Source organism: Eumetopias jubatus, unplaced genomic scaffold (genome assembly GCF_037043125.1).
Source record: "Eumetopias jubatus isolate StellerSeaLion01/CBP00866 unplaced genomic scaffold, mEumJub1_p1.0 scaffold_12, whole genome shotgun sequence".
NCBI lineage: Eukaryota > Metazoa > Chordata > Mammalia > Carnivora > Otariidae > Eumetopias > Eumetopias jubatus.
The window spans coordinates 90,477,597-90,502,505 of NW_028274818.1; the positions used below are offsets into that span (position 1 = coordinate 90,477,597).

Sequence of the window (24,909 nt, forward strand, 5' to 3'; positions counted from 1 at the left end):
ATCTGCAAAGAGTGAGAGTTTGACTTCCTCTTTGCCGATTTGGATGCCTATGATTTCTTTTTGTTGTCTGATTGCTGTGGCTAGGACTTCTAATACTATGTTGACTAGCAATGGTGAGAGTGGACATCCCTGCCGCGTTCCTGACCTTAGGGGAATAGCTCTCAGCTTTTCCCCATTGAGAATGATATTCGCTGTAGGTTTTTCATAGATGGCTTTTATGATATTCAGGTATGTACCCTCTATCCCTATACTCTGAAGAATTTTGATTGATCAAGAAAGGATGCTGTACTTTGTCAGACGCTTTTTCTGCATCTATTGAGAGGATCATATGATTCTTGTTCTTTCTTTTGTTAATGTATTGTATCACGTTGATTGATTTGCGGATGTTGAACCAGCCTTGCAGCCCAGGGATAAATCCCACTTGGTCGTGGTGAATAATTCTTTGAATGTACTGTTGGGTCCTATTGGCTAGTATTTTGGTCAGAATTTTTGCATCCATGTTCATCAAGGATATTGGTCTGTAATTCTCCTTTTTGATGGGGCCTTTGTCCGGTTTTGGGATCAAGGTAATGGTGGCCTCATAAAATGAATTTGGAAGTTTTCCTTCCATTTCTATTTTTTGGAACAGTTTCAGGAGAATAGGTATTAATTCTTCTTTAAATGTCTGATAGAATTCCCCTGGGAAGCCATCTGGCCCTGGGCTTTTGTTTGTTGGGAGAGTTTTCATGACTGCTTCAATATCCTTAGTGGTTATAGGTCTGTTCAGGTTTTCTATTTCTTCCTGGTTCAGTTTTGGTAGTTGATACATCTCTAGGAATGCACCCATTTCTTCCAGGTTACCTAATTTGCTGGCATAGAGTTGCTCATAATATGTTCTTATAACTGTTTGTATTTCTTTGGTATTGGTTGTGATCTCTCCTCTTTCATTCATGATTTTGTTGATTTGGGTCATTTCTCTTTTCTTTTGGATAAGTCTGGCCGGGGGTTTATCAATCTTGTTAATTCTTTCAAAGAACCAGCTCCTAGTTTCGTTGATCTGTTCTACTGTTCTTTTGGTTTCTAGTTCATTGATTTCTGCTCTGATCTTTATTATTTGTCTTCTCCTGCTGGGTTTAGGCTTTATTTGCTGTTCTTTCTCCAGCTCCTTTAGGTGTAGGGTTAGGTTGTGTATTTGAGACCTTGTTTCTTGAGAAAGGCTTGTATTGCTATATACTTTCTTCTCAGGACTGCCTTTGCTGTATCCCAAAGATTTTGGACAGTTGTGTTTTCATTTTCATTGGTTTCCATGAATTTTTTTAATTCTTCTTTAATTTCCTGGCTGACCCATTCATTCTTTAGTAGGATGCTCCTTAGCCTCCATGTATTTGAGTTCTTTCCGACTTTCCTCTTGTGATTGAGTTCTAGTTTCAAGGCATTGTGGTCTGTAAATATGCAGGGAATAATCCCAATCTTTTGGTACCGGTTGAGACCTGATTTGTGACCTAGGATGTGATCAGTTCCGGAGAATGTTCCGTGGGCACTAGAGATGAATGTGTATTCCGTTGCTTTGGTATGGAATGTTCTGAATATGTCTGTGAAGTCCATTTGGTCCAGTGTGTCATTGAAAGTCTTTATTTCCTTGTTGGTCTTTTGCTTAGATGATCTGTCCATTTCAGTCAGGGGGATGTTAAAGTCCCCCACTATTATTGTATTGTTGTCGATGTGTTTCTTTGCTTTTGTTATTAATTGCCTTATATAATTGGCTGCTCCCATTTTAGGGCCATAGATATTTACAATTGTTAGATCTTGTTGGATAGACCCTTTAAGTAGGATATTGTGTCCTTCTGCATGTCTTATTACAGTCTTTGTTTTAAAATCTAATTTGTGTGATATAAGGATTGCCACCCCAGCTTTCTTTTGGTGTCCATTAGCATGGTAAATGGTTTTCCACCCCCTCACTTTCAATCTGGGGGTGTCTTTGGGTCTAAAATGAGTCTCTTGCAGACAGCATATCGATGGGTCTTGTTTTTTAATCCAATCCGATAGCCTGTGTCTTTTGATTGGGGCATTTAGCCCATTTACATTCAGGGTAACTATTGAAAGGTATGAATTTAGTGCCATTGTATTGCCTGTAAGGTGACTGTTACTGTATATTGTCAGTGTTCCTTTCTGATCTTTGCTGCTTTTAGGCTCTCTCTTTGCTTAGAGGACCCCTTTCAATATTTCTTGGAGGGCTGGTTTCGTGTTTGCAAATTCCTTTAGTTTTTGTTTGTCCTGGAATCTTTTGATCTCTCCTTCAGTTTTTAATGACAGCCTCGCTGGATATAGTATCTTTGGCTGCATATTTTTCTCATTTAATGCTCTGAAGATCTCATGCCAGTCCTTTCTGGCCTGCCAGGTCTCTGTGGATAGGTCTGTTGCCAATCTAATGTTTCTACCATTGTAGGTTACCTATCTCTTCTCCCGAGCTGCTTTCAGGATTTTCTCTTTGTCGCTGAGACTCGTAAGTTTTACTATTAGAGTTGGGGTGTTGACCTATTTTTATTGATTTTGAGAGGGGTTCTCTGTGCCTCTGGATTTTGATGCCTGTTTCCTTCCTCACATTAAGGAAGTTCTCTGCTATTATTTGCTCCAATATACCTTCTGCCCCTCTTTCTTCTTCTTCTGGGATCCCAATTATTCTAATGTTGTTTCGTCTTATCGCTTATCTCTCGTTTTCTGCCCTGGCGATCCTGTAGTTGTTTCTCTCTCTTTTTCTCAGCCCCTTTATTTTCCATCATTTAGTCTTCTATATCGCTGATTCTCTCTTCTGCCTCATTTATCCTAGCAGTTAGTGCCCCCATTTTTGATTGTTCCTCATCAATAGCCTTGTTGATTTCGACTTGGTTAGATTTTAGTTCTTTTATTTCTCCAGAAAGGGTTTCTCTAATAACTTCCACGCTTTTTTCAAGCCCAGCTAGTATCTTTAAAGTCATGATTCTGAACTCTAGGTCTGACTTCGTACTAATGTCAGTATTGAGTAGGTCCCTGGCAGAAGGTACTATCTCTTGTTCTTTTTGCTGAGGTGATTTTTTTTGTCTTCTCATTTTGTCCAGAGGAGAATAGATGAATGAGATAACAAAATGCTAACGGGTTAGCAACGTCCCCAGCAAATATACTCTATACAAATCAGAAAAGTCCTGAATCCAGGGGAAAAGAAAGGGAAAGAAAGAATAAAGAAAGAGAAAAGAAAGAAAAGAAAAAGAAAAATATAAAAACAAAAACAGAACAATACAAAAAAAAGCAGAATATGATCAAATATGTTAAGGCTAGTGCATAGATCAGTGCCACACACTAGATTTTGGGCGTATTTTGGTCTCTTAGAAAAAAGTGCCTCCTAAGATTTTAAAGGAAGAAAGACTTATATATGTACAAAATAAGGGTTGATACAAGAAGGAATGGAAGATGACTGTAAAGATGAAAATTATAAAAGATTTTATAAAAGGAATTGATAAGATTAAAAGTTGTTTGAAAAAAGAAAGAAGATTAAAAACAATGAAAAAAGGAAAGAGAGAATGTGATCAGGCAGGCGACTAGAACAAAGCCATACACTAGTGATTTAGGGTATATTTTGATCTCTTAGAAGAAACTGTATCTCAAAATTCTAAAGCTAGAACAACTTATATACATATATGCCAAAAATAAGGGTAACTACTATGAAGGGATAAAATATGACTCTAAAAATGAAAAATAAAAAATGTGTTTTTTAAAAAAGGTATTGATAAGATGTGGTTGAAAAAGGGAAAAAGAAAAATTAAACAGTTAAAAAATTAACTTTGAAAAACTAATCAATCACGGAAAAAAAAAGCCATGAATTCTATATGCAGTATTCCTCTAGCGCTGGAGTTCTCCAGTTCTCCTTGATCTGTAATCTTGGTCTTGGCTTGCTGGCTGTTTGTGCTGATCTTCTGGGGGAGGGGCCTGTTGCCGTGGTTCCCAAATGTATTTGCCTGAGGCGGAATTGCCCCACCCTTGTCGGTCCGGGCTAAGCAAGGTGCTCCGGTTTGATCTCAGAAGCTTTTGTTCCCTGCAAGCTCTGGTACAGCGTTGGAGGACCAGGGTGAAAATGGTGGCCTCCCAATCTCCACTCGGAGGCCTGAGAACTTTGGGCCCCGCTCCTCAGTGCGCCCCCAGAGAAAAGCAGTCACTCCCGTCTCTCTGGTCTCCGGCCGCACTGCGTGCTCACCTGGCCTGTGACCGATAGTTTCTATTTCTGGCACCCGACCCCATGTGGAGTCTCCAAACCCAGCAGATCCCTGCGGTGCTCATCCGCGCCACTCCTCCTGGGCGAGGGAGGGGAGTCTCCCCGGCTCTGCCGCTTGTGTCCCTGCTGGAGGAGCAGTGGCCCGACTGGGCAGCAGATTACAGTTTATGACAACCCCGAGCTGAGAGCCCGCGCCTCGGCTCCGTCTCTGTGGCTGGCTTCCCCGCTCCGATACCTGGGAGCTCTGCCACACTCAGGCACCTCCAGTCTTTCTGTGACCCTGAGGGTCCTGAGACCACACTGTCCCGCGAGGGTTCCACCCCTCGCTTAGCCACTGGAGCTACGTCCCTCAGCAGAGCCGACTTCTAAAAGTTGCGATTTTATGCTCCGGGGCTCTATCACTTGCCAGAAGCGGCCGACGGAGGCCCCCTCCCCCACCGTCTATCCTCCCGAATATCGCCTCGGATTCACTTCTCCGCATGTCCTACCTTCCAATAAGTGGTCGCTTCTCTGTTCAGAGAGTTGTTGCTACTCTCTTCTTCGGTCTCCTGTTGAGTTCGTAGGTGTTCAGAATGGTTTGATCCCTATTCAGCTGAATTCCTGAGACCAGTCGAAATCCAGGTCTCCTATTCATCCGCCATCTTGCCTCTTGACCTGGGTTTTGTTTTTTTATCCAGTCTGATAGCCTGTGTCTTTTGATTGGGGCATTCAGCTCATTTACGTTCGGGTAACTATTGAAAGATTTGAATTCAGTGCCATTGTATTGCCTGTAAGGTGACTGTAACTGTATATTGTCTCTGTTCCTTTCTGGTCTGTGCTGCTTTTAGGCTCTCTCTTTCCTTAGAGGACCCCTTTCAATATTTCTCGTAGGGCTGGTTTTGTGTTTGCAAATTCCTTTAGTTTTTGTCCTGGAAGCTTTTTATCTCTCCTTCTATTTTCAATGACAGCCTAGCTGGATATAGGATTCTTGGCTTCATATTTTTCTCATTTAGTGCTCTGAATATATCATGCTAGTCCTTTCTGGCCTGCCAGGTCTCTGTGGATAGGTTTGTTGCCAGTCTAACGTTTTGACCATTGTTGGTTATAGGTCTCTTCTCCCGAGCTGGTTTCAGGATTTTCTCTTTGTTTCTGAGACGCGTAAGTTTTACTATTAGGTGTTTGGGTGTTGACCTATTTTTATTGATCTTGAGAGGGGTTCACTGTGTCTCCTGGATTTTGATGCCTGTTTCCTTCCCCAAATTAGGGAAGTTCTCTGCTATAATTTGTTCCAGTATATCTTCAGCCCCTCTGTCTCTTTCTTCTTCTGGGATCCCAATTATTCTAATGTCGTTTCGTCTTATGCTATCACTAATCTCTCGAATTCTGCCCTCCTGATCCTGTAGTTGTTTCTCTCTCTTTTTCTCAGCTTCTGTATTTTCCATCATTTGGTCTTCTATATCACTAATTCTCTTTTCTGCCTAATTGATTCTAGCCGTTAGAGTCTCCATTTTTGATTGCACCTCATGAATAGCCTTTTTGATTTCGACTCGGTTAGATTTTAGTTCTTTTATTTTTCAGAAAGTGTTTCTCTATTAACTTACATGCTTTTTTGAAGCCCAGCTAGTATCTTTAAAAAATCATCATTCTGAAGTCTAGTTCTGACATCTTACTAATGTCTGTATTGATTAAGTCCCTGGCAGCCGGTCAGCCTCTTGTTCTTTTTGTTGAGGTGATTTTTTCTGTCTTGTCATTTTGTCCAGAGGAGAATAAATGAAAGAGAGAACAAAATGCTAACAAGGTAACAATGTCCCCAGAAAATATACACTAAACATATCAGAAAAGACCTGAAACCAGGGTAAAAGGAAAGGAAAAGAAAGAGAAAAGAAAAATGAAAGAAAAAGACAAAAATAAAACAAAACAAAAAAACCAGAATATGATCAAATATGATCAGGCTGGTGCATAGATTAGTGCCACACACTAGATTTTGGGCGTATTTTGGTCTGTTAGAAAAAAGTGCCTCCCAAAATTTTAAAGAAAGAAAAACTTATATATGTACACAAATAAGGGTTAATAGTATGAAGGGTTGGAATATGACTGTAAAGATGAAAATTAAAAAATTTTATAAAAGGAATTGATAAGATAAGAAGTTGGTTGAAAAAAGAAAGAAGAGGGTTTAAAAACAAAAGGGGGGTAGAGAATGTGATCAGGCAGGAGACTAGAATAAAGCCATACACTAGAGATTTAGGGTATATTTTGATCTGTTAGAAGAAACTGTATCTCAAAATTTTAAAGAGAGATCAACATATATATATACATATACCAAAAAATAAGGGTAACTACTATAAAGGAATAGCTATGACTCTAGAAATGAAAAATAAAAAATAAGTTTTTAAAAAAGACATTGGTAAGATGTTGGTTGAAAAGGGAAAAAGAAAAATTAAAAAAAAAATTAAAAAAAATTAACTTTATTACTCTAAGGAATCGTGGGAAAAAAAGCCATGAATTCTATATGCAGTATTCCCCTATTGCTAGAGTACTGCCGTTGTCATTGATCGGTAAACTTGGTCTTGGCTGGCTGTTCTTGCTGATCTTCTGGGGGAGGGGCCTGTTGCCGTGGTTCCCAAATGTCCTTGCTGGAGGTGGAATTGCCCTGCCCTTGCCGGGTCCAGCCGAAGTCATCTGCTCGGGTTTGCTCTCAGGAGCTTTTGTTCCCTGCAAGCTTTCGGTACAGCTTTGGAGGACAAGAGTGAAAATGGCGGCCTCCCAATCTCCGCCCCAGAGGGGCCAAGACGTCGAGGCCTTGCTCCTCAGTGCACCCCCAGAGAAAAGCAGTCAATCACTCCCGGCTCCCTGGTCTCCGGCCACACTCCATGCTCACCTGGCCTGTGATTGAGCGTTTCTATCTCTGGCACCCGACTTAGTGTGTAGTCTCCAAACCCAGCAGATCCCTGCGGTGCACTCCTGTGCTGCTCCTCCTGGGGGAGGAAAGGGAGTCTCCCCAGATCAGCTGCTTGTTGGGTCCCTGCTGGAGGAGCAGTGGCCCGACTGGGCCGCGGATCACAGTTTATGGCAAACCCGAGCTGAGAGCCCGCGCCTCGGCTCCGTCTCTGCGGCTGGCTTCCCCGCTCTGATACCTGGGAGCTCTGCCGCACTCAGGCACCTCTGGTCTTTCTGTGACCCCGACGGTCCTGAGACTACACTGTCCCGCGAGTGTTCCACCCCCCGCTTAGCCACTGGAGCGACGTCCCTCAGCGGAGCCGACTTCTAAATGTTCCGATTTTGTGCTCCGCAGCTCTATCACTCACCAGAAGTGGCCGACAGAGGCCCCGTGCTCTGCCGTCTATCCTCCCGAATATCGCCTCAGATTCACTTCTCAGCACGTCCTACCTTCCAGAAAGTGGTCGCTTTTCTGTTCAGAGAGTTGTTGCTATTCTTTTGTTTGATGTCCTGTTCAGTTCATAGGTGTTCAGAATGGTTTGGTCTGTATCCAGCTGGATTCCTGGGACCAGACAAAATCCAGGTCTCCTACTCCTTTGCCATCTCTCACCAGGTATTCTTAAGAGACAGAGGTAGAAGGGAAGGAAGAGAATGGAGGTGGAAGGGCAGGGGAGACAGGGAGATAATTTATGAAATAAAATGCTCCGGTCTTCAGTGTTCAGTTTGATGAATGTTAAAAATATATACAATTGACTCTTGAACAACATGGGTTTGAATTGTATGGGTCCACTTATATGTGGATTTTTCAATAAATATCATACAGTACTGTAAATGTATTTTGTTTATGATTTTGTGAATATGTTCTTTTTTGTACTTTATTGAAGGAATACAATATATAATACATCTACCATATAAAATATGTGTTAACTGTTTATACTCTCAGTAAGGCTTCTGGTCAACAGTAGGCAATTAGTAGTGAAATTTTTGGGGAGTCAAATTTATATGCCAATATTTGAGTGTACCGGAGTCCATACCCCTAACCCCTATGTTGTTCAAGGATCAACTGTATATCTGTGTACCACCAAGATCAACTGTATATCTGTTAGATGAAGCCAGAAGGCAATACCAAGAACAGGATATAAACTATATATGAAACTCTAGAAGTTTCCCTTGTATCTCTTTCTAGTTAGTCTTCTTATCCCCACTGTTTATATTCTGATTTCAGAATCTATAGTAGATTAGATTTGCCTGTTATTGAATGTCGTATAATCAGAATCAAGCATGATGTATCCTTTTGCCTTCTTTCACTCATTGTGTTCTTTTAGATTTATCCAGGTTGTGTGCACTTATCAAAGATAAACAAAGCCAGATCCTAGTTAAAGTTTCGAGGACAGAGTTTAATCAGTAATAACTATTGCAATCAAGAAAAGAGTCCAGCATGAATGAAACTCAAGCTCAATTTGTACAGAGGACATTTTAAAGAGAGAATGAGGCAGTAAGGCCAGGAGGGAATAACATCAGAGAACTAACAGAGTACAAAAAATGGGGGCGCCTGGGTGGCTCAGATGGTTAAAGGTCTGCCTTCGGCTCAGGTCATGATCCCAGGGTCCTGGGATCGAGTCCCGCATCGGGCTCCCTGCTCCTTGGGAGCCTGCTTCTCCCTCTGCTTTTCTCTCTCTCTCTCTCTCTCTCTCTCTCTCTCCCCCTCTGTCTCTCATGAATAAATAAATAAAATCTTTAAAAAAAAAACGGTTTAAAAAAAAATGGGAAAGCTGTTGGTCCATGTGAAACCACCTGGATTTGCTCACTGGGAGACAAGGGCCCAACTTTTCATTGTTGGCTGAACAAACAGTAGATGCCTTGAGTTTCCTCAGGCTGGCACTAAGGGGGCCTGGTGTCTTCCTAGGGTGGGGGCTTGAGCTGTAAGAAGCTATGTTAGTGTTTATTGGAGTCTGTGTATGATAAGGCAAGGTTGATGCCTAGTCGAGACGATGGCTCAGAGGACACTGGCTAGAGTTTGGTCAAGGAGAGAGTCTTTATCAGTGTAGTTTCCTGCTTTGTATGTAGTATGCATAAACCATGATTTGTTCATCTGTTCATCTGATGATTAGACATTTCGTTCTATCCAAGATTTTGGTCATTGTGAATAGGCTACAATAAACATTCTTATAGAAGTCTTAAATTTCTCTTGGAATTGCTTAGTCACAGCGAGGGGATATATTGAACTGCTAGAGTAATTTCCAAAGTGGTTTATCAGTTTACACTTCCCACCAGCAATATAGTAACACTCCAGTTGCTCAGCATCCTTGTTAACATTCTGTGTTGTCAGTGAGGGTGAAATAGCATCTCATTATGGTTTCACATTGCATTTCCCTGGTGAGGAATGATCTTCGCGCCTTTTCATGTGTTTATTGGGCATTCCCACATATCTTGTGGACCCTCTGTTCAAGTGTTTTGCCCATTTTTGTTGTTAATGTTGTTTTTCATTTTGACTTATTGGAGTTTATTATGTATTCTGCTTAGGAATTCTTTGCCAGTTAGATGCATTGTAAGTATACATGGATGGGATTATGAAAATTTAAAATATTTACAGTAGCATCAAAAACATAAACTGGTTGGGGTGACTGGGTGTCTCAGTTGAGGAATCATCTGTGTTCTGATCTCAGCTCAGGTCTTGAACTCAGGGTTGTGAGTTCAAGCCCTGCATTGGGCTCCATACTCAGCTCCATACTGGGTGTGGAGCCTTCTTATAAAACAAAAACAACAACGAAAAAGCAAACTGGCTAGGAATAAGTCTGATAATACACATGAAACACCCTTACACAGAAAACTATAAAACATTGTTGAGAGGAATTCAAGAAGACTGAAATAAATGGGAGATATGCTTTGTTCATGCAGCGGAAGATTCAATGTCATCGAGATTTCTGTTCTCCACGACTTAATTCATGCAAACAATGCAATCCCAGTCAAAATCCTAGCCATCTTTTCTTTTTTTTTTCGAAGAAATGAACAAGTTGATTCTGTATGTATATGGAAAGGCAAAGGGTCTGGAATAGCCAAAGAAGTCTTCCAAAAAAAGAATATAATTGAAGATGTTACACTGCTTATTCTTGCTTAATTTTAAGACTTATAGCAGAGCCACAGTATTCAAAGTCTTTGGCATAAAGATAGATCAATGAAACGGAATGGAGAATCCAAAAATAGACCAATCACTACAAGTACCGTTGATTGATTTTTGCCCAGAGTGTTAAATAAGGTCAGTGGGGGAAAGGGAGGTCTTTTTAATGAATAATTCTCCATGAAGTGGCTATTCAAGTGGAAACAGAATGGTCCTTGACCCCTATCTGATTTCTGTACATACACATTAATTTGGGATGAATCATAAACCTAAATATAAAAGCTAGAACCAGGGACACCTGGGTAACTCAGTCTCTTAAGAGTCCAACTCTTGGTTTTGGCTCAGCTCATGGTCTCAGGGTCATGAGATCAAGCCCCGTGTCATGCTCAGGTTCCATGCTCAGCGGGGTGTCTGCTTGAGATTCGTTCCCTCTACCCCTCCCCCTGTGTGCTCTCTTTGCCCCTCTCAAATAAATAAATATTAAAAAAAAAAAGCTAGAACCATAAGGCTTTTGTCTGAAAACATGGGAGAATATCTTGACAACCTTGGTTGGGGTAGGCAAATATTTTTTATACAGAACACCAAAAGCAGTAATTACAAAGGAAAAATAAATGCACTAAGAAAATGAATAGGCAAGACTGGGAGAAAATTTTCAGAATACATGTTCATTAATGTTTTATTTTTTCCAAAAGTACTTTAACATTATTCAGATCCTTGGTATCCTATTATTCTATTCTATGCTGACTGTTTTATTTTTATTGTTTGCTTGTGTAAGTCCGATATGAGACATTGTACCACGGGAACTTTCTGATTGACTTCTCCTTATTCACCTTCTGGTGAATGTTGGTTCCTTTTCTTTTAATATCTTGCCCAGTGTTCAGGGACTCCTTGCAATAGAGACAGTAGATTTGAGATCCTCTTAATCCTTGTGAAGTCACTGGTTGTTAGATGAAGCCAGAAGGCAATACCGGTAACTTCCTTTGGGAGGAAATGATAGCTTACGGGTCTTATTTAATTGAGGCCTAGTGTTGTTTTCTGGTTTTGTAAAATATTCTATTCTATTCTATTCATTTATTTAAGAGAGAGTGAGAGTGGTGGGGGCGGGGAGGGCAGAGGGAGAAGGAGAAGCGGTCTCCTCGCTGAGTGTTGGAGCCTGAACGCAGGACTCTCACGACTCAGATCATGACCTGAGCCACCCAGGCTGTTGTTCGTGGGGTTTGTTTTGTTTTGTTTTGTTTTTTTGTTTCCCTAGGCAATTAAACACTTAAGGCCTTGTGGATCTGAGGAAAGCAACAGCACTCACAAGAAGGGAAAGAAACTCCAAGTCTGTGTAGGTACAAAGTCTGTTGCCCTTAAGACTTTGCTTCCTGCCTTCCATTTATAACCAAGAATAAAACCAACAAGAAATAGAAACCAAAAACTGAGACTGATCCACGCAAAAGAACAAGGATAAAATTAAAAATGAGAGGTAGAACATATCTTAAAGGCCAGTATGCAGCACACAGCTAAAATTCCAAACTTGAAAACTGATGCTAAGGGTATCAGATTGACCTTTACAGTTGCAGATATAAACATTGTAGGTACGTATATATGTACATATGGTGCATATAAATACACACATACACACACACACATACACACAGACACCATTTGAGCAACTGAAGTGTTGGGGGAAGGGATGGAAGTCCAAGTGGGAAAGTAGGTTTGAAAAGCAATGGAATTAAGTTTCCTCCGAGGTTGCACAGCTTGAGGAAACAACCTTGGCCTCTGTCTGTAAAGCGGTGCCTTCCACGGAGGGTGCTTCCGAGGGCGGTACGTGTTCCTATTTGTCCAGCGTGTGGAATAATGCCTTGCATTGTAGCCAGCACTCATGAGTGTTGATTAGAAGTGAAATGAAGCACCCCCGGCCTTGACCCTCACTGGCTGGGAGAGCGGGGAGGGCCCCTTCCCATTCCCTCCGATGGAGAAATACCCGGTGGAGGGCATGTCACCCCTTTCCTGGCAAGTTCCCACCGTTGCAGGTGACGCTCCTGCCGAAGGGGCCAAGTCAGTCAGTGCTTCTTGAATGAACAGGTGATTGGAGCAGATCAGTGTTTCCCACAGGGGGAATGTGAGATGACTTGAGGTGGCACCCAGATAGAAATTTTACATTTTAATAGATATTTATTACAGGGTGTGTTAGAAGAAAATATTAGGTAGCACGTTAGACCTGGGTACTAAAAAGAAGTGAGTTGATTTAAGGGAATATTAAGAGGCGTCTGGGTGGCTCCATCGGTTGAGCGTCTGCCTTCGGCTCGGGTCATGATCCTGGGGGGCGGGGGGGGGGTCCCTGCTCAGCGGGGAGCCTGCTTCTCCCTTTCCGTCTCCCTCTGCCACTCCCCCTGCTTGGGCTCTCTCCCTCACTTTCTTTCTCTCTCTCTCTCAAATAAATACATAAAATCTTTAAAAATATATAAAGGAATATTAAATGCAGCAGGTGGTATGTGAACATCATGAAAATTTCAGGGCAATACTGGATTGAATGAACACTGAGAAAAGGTCTTTCTAAATACGGGATCTTTCATTCTTTGGGTTTTATTTGATTATTTATTTAACTTTTTGAGAGTGAGAACACGTGTGAGCAGTGGTAGGGAGGGGAGGGGAGAGAGAAAGATCCTAAGCAGGCTCCTCGCCCAGTGCGGAGCCAGACGTGGGGCTCCATCTCAAGACTCTGAGATCACAACCTGAGCCTCAGCCAGGAGTCGGTTGCCCAACAGACTGTGCCACCCAGGCACCCGTGATTCATTCTTGATGTGTCCTGCAGTCACTGTGTGTCATGTTAAGAGTTGTCATTATCTGTGCACGTGGACGTGCTCGGTCTTCCTCGTGGCGTGGCTGGACCACTGCACCCACAGCCCCTGGCTGCTTCAGGCCACATACCATTTAAGGGCCATTTGAAGAAGGAGCACAAATCCTGATTGCTCTTCCAGAACCATCCATTGGTACCTTCTGACGAGATCAAGAAAGACTCAGGAACACAGCCTACACCTGGAGGGTCGGGAGCTTGGAAAGAAATCTCAGATCCAATGATGGAGATCTCTTCAGAAATGCTGCCTTGCCAGTGCCCTTGGCGGCTCGAAGGTCAATGTTGTGTGGAAACTCACAGATCTTCTGAAAGGGAAGACTTAACCAACTCATGTCACTCATCCTTTCCCTTTCGTTCTGTTCAAAAAGTCTAAAAGGGCTTTTCCATAAACACAAAATCAGAATTCTAAACAATAAAAAACTAACTGGCAGTATTTTTTCTTTCTTTTTTCAGTCTTACAATTGATGGTGTCTTAGAATGAAATACAGCACATGATTAGTGTAGAAAAATTTTGAAACAGAGAAATTAGAACACACACACTCTAGAAATCTCTGAGGTTTCTCCTGTTTCTTGCTGTTCTTCAGCCTCCCTGCCTACCTTCTGCTACCGGAACATTCCGAGGCGCTTCCTGCCCCCATGCTGTTGTCCTTCATCTGGCATAAGCTCTTCCTTCTCTTTGTCTCTGTCTCTGTGTCTTCCCGGGTTCCCCACTGTATCCCCAGTGCCTGGCACTTAGTGGACACTCAACAAGTATCGCTTGTCTGGATCCAGAGTGTTTAAACTGAGGGCGGTACAGAAGCTGCTCCTTGTCATCCAGGAGAGGGCAGTAGGAAGTACGGAGAGGAGCTCCTAGAGGAAGGCAGCTTGGTCAGCTTATCAGCAGGTAGAGCTGCTCACCGTGGGAGCGAGTGCTTTCTTTGTGGGGTGTGCTCAGGCAGTGGCTCGGTGTTGTTGAAGGGTGCTTGCCCTGGATGTCAGGGTTGACCAGGTCATTTGGAAGGCCCCTTCTGACCAGACATCCGTGTTTGCGGACTCTTGTCACTGGTCTGTGGTTGTTTCTCAACTGCAGATAGGGCCTTTACCACTAGGTGGCACTAGATGACGGCTTCGAGGACAGTGCTCATCAAACCACCAATGGTGAGAACACAATTTTCTCTTTTAGTTATTGAAATATAATTGATCTATACAATGTCATGTTTCAGGTGTGCAACATAGTGATTCAACAAGCCTGTGCAGTACTCAGCACTCACCATCATTAAGTATATTCACCATCGGTCTCGGTACAGTGTTATTATATTATTATTATTTTTAAAGATTTTATTTATTTATTTGACAGAGCGGTAGAGAGAGAGCACAAGTAGGCAGAGTGGCAGGCAGAGGGAGAGGGAGAAGCAGGCTCTCTGCTGAGCAGGGAGCCGGACGTGGGGCTCGTTCCCAGGACCCCAGGATCATGACCTGAGCCGAAGGCAGCCACTTAACCGACTGAGCCAATATTATTGACGATATTCCTGAGGTACATTTTGTCTTTGTGAGTTATTTATATTTGTTGAAGTTTGTACCTCTTAATCCCCATCACCAATTTCACCCACCCCCGCCTTTCCCTCTGGCAATCACCGGTTTCCTTTCTGTGTTTAAGAGTCTATTTTGTTTGCCTTCGGCTCAGGTCATGATCCTGGAGTCCTGGGATCAAGTCCCACGTGGGACTCCCTGCTCAGCGGGGAGTCTGCTTCTCCCTCTGACCCTCTTCCCTCTTGTGCTCTCTATCTCTCATTGTCTGTCTCTCAAATAAATAAATAAAATCTTTAAAAAAAAAGAGTCTATTTTGTTTTGTTTGTTTAGAGAAAAGAGTTTTCATGGCACTTAAACCCCGAGCACACACTTCAGCAAAAGCTTCACAAAACAATCTTTAACTCTTACAGTGTGTAATGCCTACTCCTATTTTCTAGTTTACTCTAGTTGACTGCATTTTCTAAGACGGGGATTTGCAGACTACTACGTTGATTTTATGACATGGATGGGTCACAATTCACTGTTTGAAAAGCACTGTTTTAGACAATGGAGCCTGTTCACCCTTGTAAAACTCTGTGGGTCAGTTTTCCTTGACAATCTAGGCTTGTAGCAAATTGTGTCCCTTAGTGCGTACTTTGTGTGTTTCTGTGTTGAGCTGCTGCCTTGAGTAGCCGCCTTGAGTAGCCGAAGGCATGTGCTTCCTTATGGGTATCTGTGGTTGTGGCCACATGGCCCTCATGGGAGAGAATGGAGGGGGTGCATGTACAGGATTAGCACAGACTGTAGTCAAGGCAGCAGTAAGCCTTGTCAATGGATACAAAGAGAAGATATGATATCTGTCTGCTTCTGGAAACTCAGAACCCAGCTGGTTGATACCACACACACACACACCCCGCTCCCCCCACACACACCCTACCTCTTTCACCTTACTCATCAAACGACTGGAAATGAGGTAATGGGCTCAGGATATCATTTAGGATGTTTCAGCCTATAAGTAACAGAAGACCAACTGCATTTGATTTATTTATTACTTATTTTTATTTATTTATTTATTTATTTTTTTAAGATTTATTTATTTTAGAGAGAGAGAGAGTGCGGGGCGGGAGAAGGACCGAGAGAGAGGGAGGGAAGGAGAGAGGGAGAGAGAATCCCGAAACAGACTCCTGGCTAAGGATGGAGTCCATCATTGGGCTTGATGCCAGGACCCCGAGAAAATGACCTGAGCCTAAACCAAGAGTTGGCCGTTCAACTGTGCCACCCAGGTGCCCCTCCATTTGGTTGAAATGTTAAAGACATTTATTAATTCACAAGATATCCATTGAGAGGCAAGGGCCAAAATGGCTTCACATGGCCTTAGGGATCCAGGCTCCTTTCCCTACTTCTCGTCGTCGTAAGGCTGATTTCCTCACAGTTGCCAGAAGACCTTCAGTGGTAATCTGGGCTTCAGCTCCCTGGGTTAGAACACTAAGACTTTGATTCCTTGTAGTGTAGACAGGAGAGAGTTTAGGCTACCATAGCATTTTGCAGGTTGTGTAGACCAGAGAGTGCAGGCTAGTATGGCATTTTCTAGATTGTAGCTGTTGTGTTTCTTTGTTCCTGGTTTTCCCCACTATGACGTGCTGAGAGCAATGACTGGTACCTAATACAGAGCCGAGGGAAATGCTTAGGTAGTCATTCGTGAGTTTTACAAAACAATCCTGGATTTCCTTTCTTACAGACACAGAACTTCTGGTCAAGCAGAGTTGTCTGAGTGGCTCTCGCCAGTAAGTTTGCTGAGGGAATAAGTGGTGGCAGGTCTTCTTGGTGAGGGATGAGGTGAGGTTCTGTCCTCTAGGGTCCTGGAGAAGGAGTTAGCCACATGAGTAAAGAGAGGGTAGAAATGGGTGCCGTGGGGAGGGTGAGGGGCCATGTTTGGGAGCACCAAGACATATGGCTGAGTCTGCTGACATTTGTAATGGAGCACCGAATGTGCCTCTGTTGGCCTTTTGAGGTAGATGATTTTCCTTCCTGACCTGGTTCCTGAGAACTGGGTCAGATCCTACTGACCTCAACTCACCTGCCTCCTTTCCTCCTCCAGGTTTGCAGTAAGCCTTGGCTACTGGCATGACCCTTACATCCAGCATTTTGTAAGACTGTCTAAGGAGAGGAAGGCCCCCGAAATCAACAGAGGCAAGTGACCCCCTCCCTCCCAGCGTCCCCTCATCAGCCCAGAGACCTGAGCTTTTAGGGATTCATTCTACAAAAGTGAGAGTTCCAGTGTTCATTCTCTCCAGTGGCGTATGAAAGTGCTTATTTTCCAACATCCTCACTGACACAGTGTATTAGGAACCTTTTCATCATGGTTAATCTGATACGGGAAGGATGGTATCTTACAGTAATTTTATTTTATATTCCTCTTATGTGGGGGTGAAGTTGAAGATGATTTTTATATGCTTAAGAGACACTCATATTATTTTTTACTGTAAACTGTTCAAGTAAGGAATTACTTTCATGGCCTTAGTAAAATAATAGTGACACTATTAGGCTCTGCAAGTCCTTTTTATCAAGGCAGTGAAAGGATTTGAGACGGGAGGGTGTCTCAGTCTCAGCCAGATTGAGAAATTGACCAAATGACCACAGTCCTTGGGCATGCAGGGAATCCTGGCCCTAAAGATGGAGCCCATGGGTAGATTCTATAAGAAATGCAAAGAAAGTATAAATTGGTGGTCCCTGAGAATAAGGACATGGACCTTACTTGGAGCTGAGGGTGAACCCAGGCATCGGGGAGATGGGGCCAGGCCTGGGTTCAGGTTCCCTCCCTGGCTCCTGAGGCAGCTTTCCTAACCAGTGCTGCAGAGAGAGGGACCCACCTTGGGGGCCCGGGAGATGGGCGCTCCAGGGAGCGTGTCAGCCGGCCTTCCTTCCTTCCTTTCTCTGCCTGGGCTGCATCTCCAGACTGGGGCCCACTAGGAGAATGCTTCCCTAACAGCGTGTTGTGAGCATCTTTAAAGTTTTTTCCAATAACCAATCTGTTGTGGACGATATTCTATAACATACATTAAAAATGATTCCCGAGAAAAATAAAATGCAAGAAACACATAAAGTAGAAGCTCAAGTTATTTATTAGGAGAATGAATAGACATAGAATTCCTTGTCACATTGCAGTAAGTTTCTAAATGCTACTCAAATTTTGTTCTTAAAGTAGTTATACTCAAGCAGCAGGGCTTTAGAACAGATATTATCTTCCTTTCCCTCTGTTTTTATTTTTCATTTCCTTTGCTCCACCTTCCCATTCTCCTGGAGCTGAGCAAGTCCATTTATTGACAGTGCAGATGGTCTGTGAGGCCATTTTATTTATTTTTTAAAAGATATTATTTATTTGAGAGAGAGAAAGAGAGAGCGCAAAGGAGGGGGAGCAGCAGGCAGAGGGAGAAGCAGGCTCCCCATTGAGCAGGTAGCCCAACATGGGGCTGGATCCCAGGACCCTGAGATCTTGACCTGAGCTGAAGGCAGTTAACCGCTTGAGCCACCCAGGTGCCCCATGAGGCCATTTTATAAACAGAGGCTCTTACCCGCATGGATGGAGATGAAGGGAACACGGTAAGAAATATAGCCTTTTTTTTCTTTTCTTTTTTTGCTGTGACATTTATCTGTCCCATATAATGACCCCAAAATATTATTTTCATCATGATCTCGTCATTTTGACTTTTTGCAGAGTCCTGAGTAGCTTTCACCTAGCCACAAAAAAGCACATTTCCTGAAGGAATATTTAGATCCGACTTGTCTTTCATAAGTAAATTTACGGACCATTTTATTTTTAAGATAGTTAATTCTACCGTTAAATAGATTGTACTTACTTTGGTTCTAGCAAGCTTTAAATAAAAAAAAAAGGAAGAGAATGTGAAAGTCACTCTCTCTCCCATGAAGTCCAGAGATAAACCACTGACCCCGAAGAAGAGCAGGAGAGTCCTCATTTTCTCTTCTCCTGGGGTGGGCTCTGCAAGGATGATTTCCGACCTCACTGAACGATAGCTTGTCTCTGTCTCTCTCTCAGGATATTTTGCTCGAGTCCATGGCGTCAGTCAGCTGATAAAGGCATTTCTACGGAAGACAGAATGTCATTGTCAAATTCTAAATCTTGGGGCTGGGATGGATACCACCTTCTGGAGATTAAAGGTAAATGAAAATTCCCCTTCTTTCCTGAATTGTTTCATTTGTGAAGGTGCCCGCCTGGTTCAAAAATGTTAAAAATATATTCAGAAGGAATGCAGTAACTGCCTGTCTTGCACCCCTGTCCCCAGCTGCTTGCACCTGCTGCTACCATCAGCCACATAAATGATGTCACCAGAGCCTGGTGAAGGATGGGCGCCTGGCTTCCCATCCTTTGTTGTTACAAACAGGGGTTATGGTAAAAATCCTTGTAGACATGTCCTCTGCACGTGTGGAAGAACCCTGCCAGTGGAATTGTGAGACCCAGAGCCCCTGCATCTGCCATATTGACGATAACGAAGACTTTATTGTCATCATGACAGTGTCCTTGGTACAGTTTGGGGATGTGCAAGGCTGGGTGATGGTGATATGACACAAAGGCCTTTTGTAGCTCTTCCCTGATTTGATCCCTCACCTGCTCTGTTAGGGGGCAAGAACAGGTGTAACTATGCTCACTTACAGGAAAGAAGATGGGTCCGGTTAGTGCAGAACCAGGACCAAAGCACTGGTCTTGGATTCTGGGCTGGAATTGAAGTGTGCAACCTGTTCCCGACGACACCCTCACCCATTGCATTTTCTTTCCTGTACATTTGTACGGATTTTTCTGTTTTTTCTATTAGGTCAGTCATGTGGCAGTGATGGGTTCGGGAGTTTCCCCAGAGTTCTTGCAGACATTTACCAAGATAAATTAGAGCGTGTGGGCCTAACGCAACCTGCATATGTGTTTTGTCCCTAATGAGCTCTCCTGATAAGAAGGTCTTTGGCCATCAGTGTTCCCGACCTTTCTATTACTCAGGTGAAAACTCAGCAGCCTCAGCCTGGCCTGATATCAATCATTTGCCTCTGCCTTTTTCATTCAGGTTAGGAGAGCTCACATTTATGAGGTGCTTGCACTTCCATGACCTCATGAATTAACTTGGGAGCTCTGGAGGGGTGGGTTACACAGATAGGGAAAGGGGGGCATGAGAGCCTGTGTCTCCCCCAAATTGGACAGCCAGTGGGGCTGGAGCGTGGAACAGACAATGGACTGCAGCTCCTCCAAGTCCAGGTTCCTTCCCTGTTCTCTACACAGAGCCCTGTTCTCGTTCAGGGGGGTCTTTGCAGTCTTCTGTCCACGTTGGTGTCTGTACCTCAGTGACCATGGTGTGGTGGAAGGAGCTGGAACAGAATGCAGGGGCAGAACGTGTGCAGTATGAGCAGAAGCCGCTGAAGAAAAGCCTCCTTTCAGCCCAACTCCCTTTTCCCTTGGTCCCGAGGTTTGGTTTCTCCCCCGTCATGTAGGTCGGTTAATAATGAATAAGTCTGGCATTTTTATTTTTGGTCAAGGTACACCGAGACCTAGGTACCCCTTCCAAGAGAAAGGTTATCTGTCAGGAGTGAGGAAGGCTAATAGCATAGGGTCTAAAAGATTTTATGGAGGAATTTTGGTTTGTTTGATAATTATATTGGTCCAAAGGTTTTTTGTTTTTTTTTTTTAATCTGCGTTTCTTTAAAAAAAAATGCTTGTTTGCTCTTTGGAGTCTAGGTCAAATGAGCAAACCTTGCCTGCTCTCACTGGGGGGGATGCTTTGTGATATTAGCTGTTGTATCCTATTTGATCCCCTAAATGCTGGTCCCAACCCCCCCACACACACATTGGGTTCCTGACCCTCCCTATCCCTAATCTGTCTCAGTCTGCGTTTTGGAAAAGTCTGTTAGGTCCTACTTCCCCAGCACCTCTCAGTGCCTCCCCACATCCATCCCAGTGGCGCCCCCCCCCCCCCCCCAGTTCAGGCTCCCCATGACTTCTTCCCTGGACCTTCTTCCTGGACAACTGTGAGATCCTTCTAACTTTTGTCCTCCATCCGTTCTTCATGCGGAGACCAAAGTCACCTAAACAATACATTTCTGACCATATCGTTCCTAATTTAAGGCGCTAAGTACGCCTTTGCTATTTGGGGCCTAGTGTTCAGTACGTGAAGATGGTCAGTCAGTGTATGAGGGAATACAGAATTAGAAAACTCACTGTGTATTTTTCCTCAGGATGAAGATCTTCTCCCAAGTAAATATTTTGAGGTCGACTTTCCAATGATAGTCACGAGAAAGCTGCACAGCCTCAAGTAAGTGTGGCTTGGACCAGAGGACAGAGCCTCTGGATTCAGAGGCAGCGGTCAGTAGGGGGCTGGTCTGCATGCCGGAGACCTCATTTTACGGGGCTCTCCTTGCACCCCCACACCGCTTTCTTGCTGGCCCTGGGATCCTCATTCCAACCTCTCGAGCAGTCCTTCCAAATGCAGTAGACACCCTCCCTTGGGACTGTTCTGTCCATTAACGTCATTTCTCTGAACCTTGAGAAGAAATGACCTACAATAGTTTAATCATCGGAATTGTTCTGTGTCTTTTGTGTACTTGGATCTCTCCAGGGCATAGAGAGGTGCCAGGCCCAGAGCAGATGTCAAGTAAATATTGTTTGTGCAAATGACGAGAAGGCCGAACTCAGTCATTTACTATACGTGAGATATTCCAGGGGCCACTCTGAGGCCAGATTTTAAAAAGTTTGCAGAGTTGTAGAGGACAAGTTTGTGAATCTCTGCTGGGACTTTTTGTAGCACCATGTGAAATGCTTCACTTGGATCATCATTCAGTGCTCAGAGCAGACTCGTGAATTCCAGTGGGGAAGCTGAGGCTCAAAGCAGTGAAGCGAATATCCGTCAGGGCACCTGTGGACGAAAGGGTGGAGCTGAGATTTAAACCCTGGCCTCAAGCCAAAGTCAAGGTTTCTTAGTGGTTTTGACCTGTACTCCCTTCCCTGTTTTTAAATGAGTGATTTCAATAAAATGCCAGGTCTTATATTTAAAAAAATTTTTAGTGCACATGGAAGTTTCAGCTTGTCCTTCAGAGATGTCTAATTCTCAACATCTGGACATATTTTTCAAGTATGAGCTTATTCTACTTTATCCTATAAAAACAAGGTTTTCACCCTTTCCAAATACAAGATTCTGTTACGGTAAATATGCTTTTTAGTTGCCGTCTGGCATCTGAGGCTGTGCATCTGCAGAGGACATCCTAGCTTGTTGGGGAACCCCGAGTGAAATAAGAGTAAGTGGGCTCTCACTTAAGCCCAGAGGTGGCCTCTGGGCTGAAAAATGCTTTGGCCTTTGTGTGTGGTTGTTTGATAGAGGATTTGGCTCTCTGAGGTCTGATTTTTGCATATTGTGAAGGAGGAGACTCATCACATAAATGTTACTGACTTCTGGTCTGAATAGAGTCCGTTTTTCAGTTAACTGTGAGCAATAAGCACTGTGTTAAAAATTTTGTTGGAGAAGAGGCAGGAAACTAGATATGGCTTGGAAAACACTGAAACATCGGGAAAATTCTTGCTCACTATCCTGAGCGATTTTGAGTCTTCAGTATTTATGATCAGACTGTGACTGGACATCTGATTCGGAGTGTCCTGCTTAGTGACCTCGCCTGAACCCCGATCCACTGAAGTATGAGTGTGTGTGCTGGGGGCCAGATGTCATGAAGCAGAAGGCCCTGTGCAGTGATGGCCCTTGCAGGATGTATTTGCCGTTTCTGGAGTGGGTGTTTGCAGTTTTGCTGAAACAGCTCCTGGACTCATTTCTCTCTCTTTCCCATCTTCCCACAGAGTCAAACCTTTCTTATTACAACCCATTATAGAATTACATTCAGAGGACCCACTTCAAAACGGCAAGTACCCTTAACCTACGTGGTACAGTACGGACTATAGAACTCTCTTTGCTTTTTTTCCCCTTTTCCTTTGAAATATGGGGTGTCTGTGTGTGTGTGTGTGTGTGTGTGTGTGTGTGTGTTTGTGCGTCAGAATGTGTGTGCGCCCATGATGTCACACAGCATGTACTTCTGCTGATACATTTACACTGCATCACATTTACCGTGAAGCAATTTAGAGCAGATGTCCATAGGTCCCCATTGTTAAATCTTTACAAGTGTGTTTCAGTGATTTGCAAATGGTGTGCAAAAATAGATTTTTTCCGGAATTTCTCCCTTTCCAGCTTTCTTTGGGAACATCCAGTCCGGCAACATCAGACCCTCCCTCCTACATGGCTGCCTCATGGAGGGGGGCAGTCACCATCCAGTCCCGCCCCCACTGTTCCCTGCTGTCTGTACCTGACCTGCTCCACCTATTAGGTCACCTCCTTGGCCCCTGTGCTCCGGTTTTCGCCTCACGTTTTTATTATGAGTGTTTCCATCAACTTTCTGCTCACTTCTATGCCTTTCAAACCAAGGGAAACCTCTTCCAGAATGTTCCATCGTTTCCAGTCTGTGTCTGGCAGAGTAGTTCAAGGGACTTATTAATAATTCAGGTCAGAAGACTTGCCCAGGAGGCGGAGGAAGATGGCGGAGGAGTAGGAGACCTAGATTTCGTCTGGTCTCAGGAATTCAGCTGAATAGGGATCAAACCATTCTGAACACCTACGAACTCAACAGGAGATCGAAGAGGAGAGTAGCAACAACTCTCTGAACAGAGAGGCGACCACTTACTGGAAGGTAGGACGTGCGGAGAAGTGAATCCGAGGTGATAGTCGGGAGGATAGACAGCGGGGGAGGGGGCCTCCGTCGGCCGCTTCTGGCAAGTGATAGAGCCGCGGAGCACAAAATCGGACCTTTTAGAAGTTGGCTCCGCTGAGGGACATCGCTCCAGTGGCTAAGCAGGGGGTGGAATCCTCCCGGGACAGTGTGGTCTCAGGACCCTTGGGGTCACAGAAAGACCGGGGGTGCCTGAGTGCGCCAGAGTTCCCAGGTATCAGAGCGGGGAAGCCGGCTGCAGAGACGGAGCCGAGGCGCGGGCTCTCAGCTCAGGGTTGCCATAAACTGTGATCCGCGGCCCAGTCGGGCCACTGCTCCTCCAGCAGGGACCCAACAAGCGGCAGATCCGGGGAGACTCCCCTTCCTTCCCGGGGAGGAGCGGCGCGGGAGCGCACCACAGGGATCTGCTGGGTTTGGAGACTCCACACGGGGTTGGGTGCCAGAGATAGCAACGCTCGGTCACAGGCCAGGTGAGCACGGAGTGTGGCCGGAGATCGGGGACACGGGAGTGACTGCTTTTCTCTGGGGGCGCACTGAGGAATGGGGCCCTGAGTTCTCAGCTCCTCCGGGTGGAGATTGGGAGGCCACCATTTTTGCCCTGGTCCTCCAACGCTGTACCGAGAGCTTGCAGGGAACAAAAGCCCCTGAGACCAAACCCGAGCAGCTTGCTTAGCCTGTACCGACAAGGGCAGGGCAATTCAGCCTCCGGCAAAGACATTTGGAAACCACAGCAACAGGCCCCTCCCCCAGAAGATCAGCACGAACAGCCAGCAAGCCAAGACCAAGTTTACCGATCAAGGAGAACGGGAGAACTCCAGCGCTAGGGGAATACTGCACATAGAATTCATGGCATTTTTTTACCATGATTCATTAGTTCATCAAAGTTAATTTTTGTTAACTGTTTTTTTTTTTATTTTTCTTTTTCCCTTTCTCAACCAACATCAATCTCTTTTTTAAAAAAAATTTTTTTATTTTTCATTTTTAGAGTCATATTTTATCCCTTCATAGTAGTTACCCTTATTTTTGGCATATATATATATGTTGTTCTCTCTTTAAAATTTTGACATACAGTTTCTTCTAACAGATCAAAATATACCCTAAATCACTAGTGTATGGCTCTGTTCTAGTCTCCTGCCTGATCACATTCTCTCCGTTTTTTCTTTTTTTTTTTTCTTAAATCTTCTTTCTTTTTTCAAACAACTTCTTATCAAGTCCTTTTATAAAATCTTTTATAATTTTCATCTTTACAGTCATCTTCCATCCCTTCATTGTATCAACCCTTATTTTGTACATATATGTCTTTCTTCCTTTAAAATTTTAGGAGGCACTTTTTTCTAAGGGACCAAAATACGCCCAAAATCTAGTGTGTGGCACTGATCTATGCACTAGCCTGATCATATTTGATCATATTCTGCTTTTTTTGTATTGTTCTGTTTTTGTTTTTATCTTTTTTTTCTTTTTTTTTTCTCTTTCTTTTTTCTTTCTTTCCCTTTCTTTTCCCCTGGTGTCAGGTCTTTTCTGATTTGTATACAGTATATTTGCTGGGGACGTTGTAAACCTGTT

General features: G+C 43.8%; 1 protein-coding gene across 2 annotated transcripts in view; it reads left to right on the forward strand.

Moving 5' to 3' along the window:
- The window catches only part of LCMT1 (leucine carboxyl methyltransferase 1), a 65,746-nt gene that overhangs the window by 10,486 nt on the left and 30,351 nt on the right, over window positions 1-24,909 (forward strand). For both annotated transcript variants that reach the window (XM_028110200.2, XM_088029055.1), the window contains exons 2-5: window positions 16,688-16,779; window positions 18,644-18,765; window positions 20,821-20,897; window positions 22,427-22,488. In XM_028110200.2, the coding sequence (XP_027966001.1) occupies window positions 16,688-16,779; window positions 18,644-18,765; window positions 20,821-20,897; window positions 22,427-22,488 (353 nt within the window). The remainder of the gene's footprint in view (window positions 1-16,687; window positions 16,780-18,643; window positions 18,766-20,820; window positions 20,898-22,426; window positions 22,489-24,909) is intronic.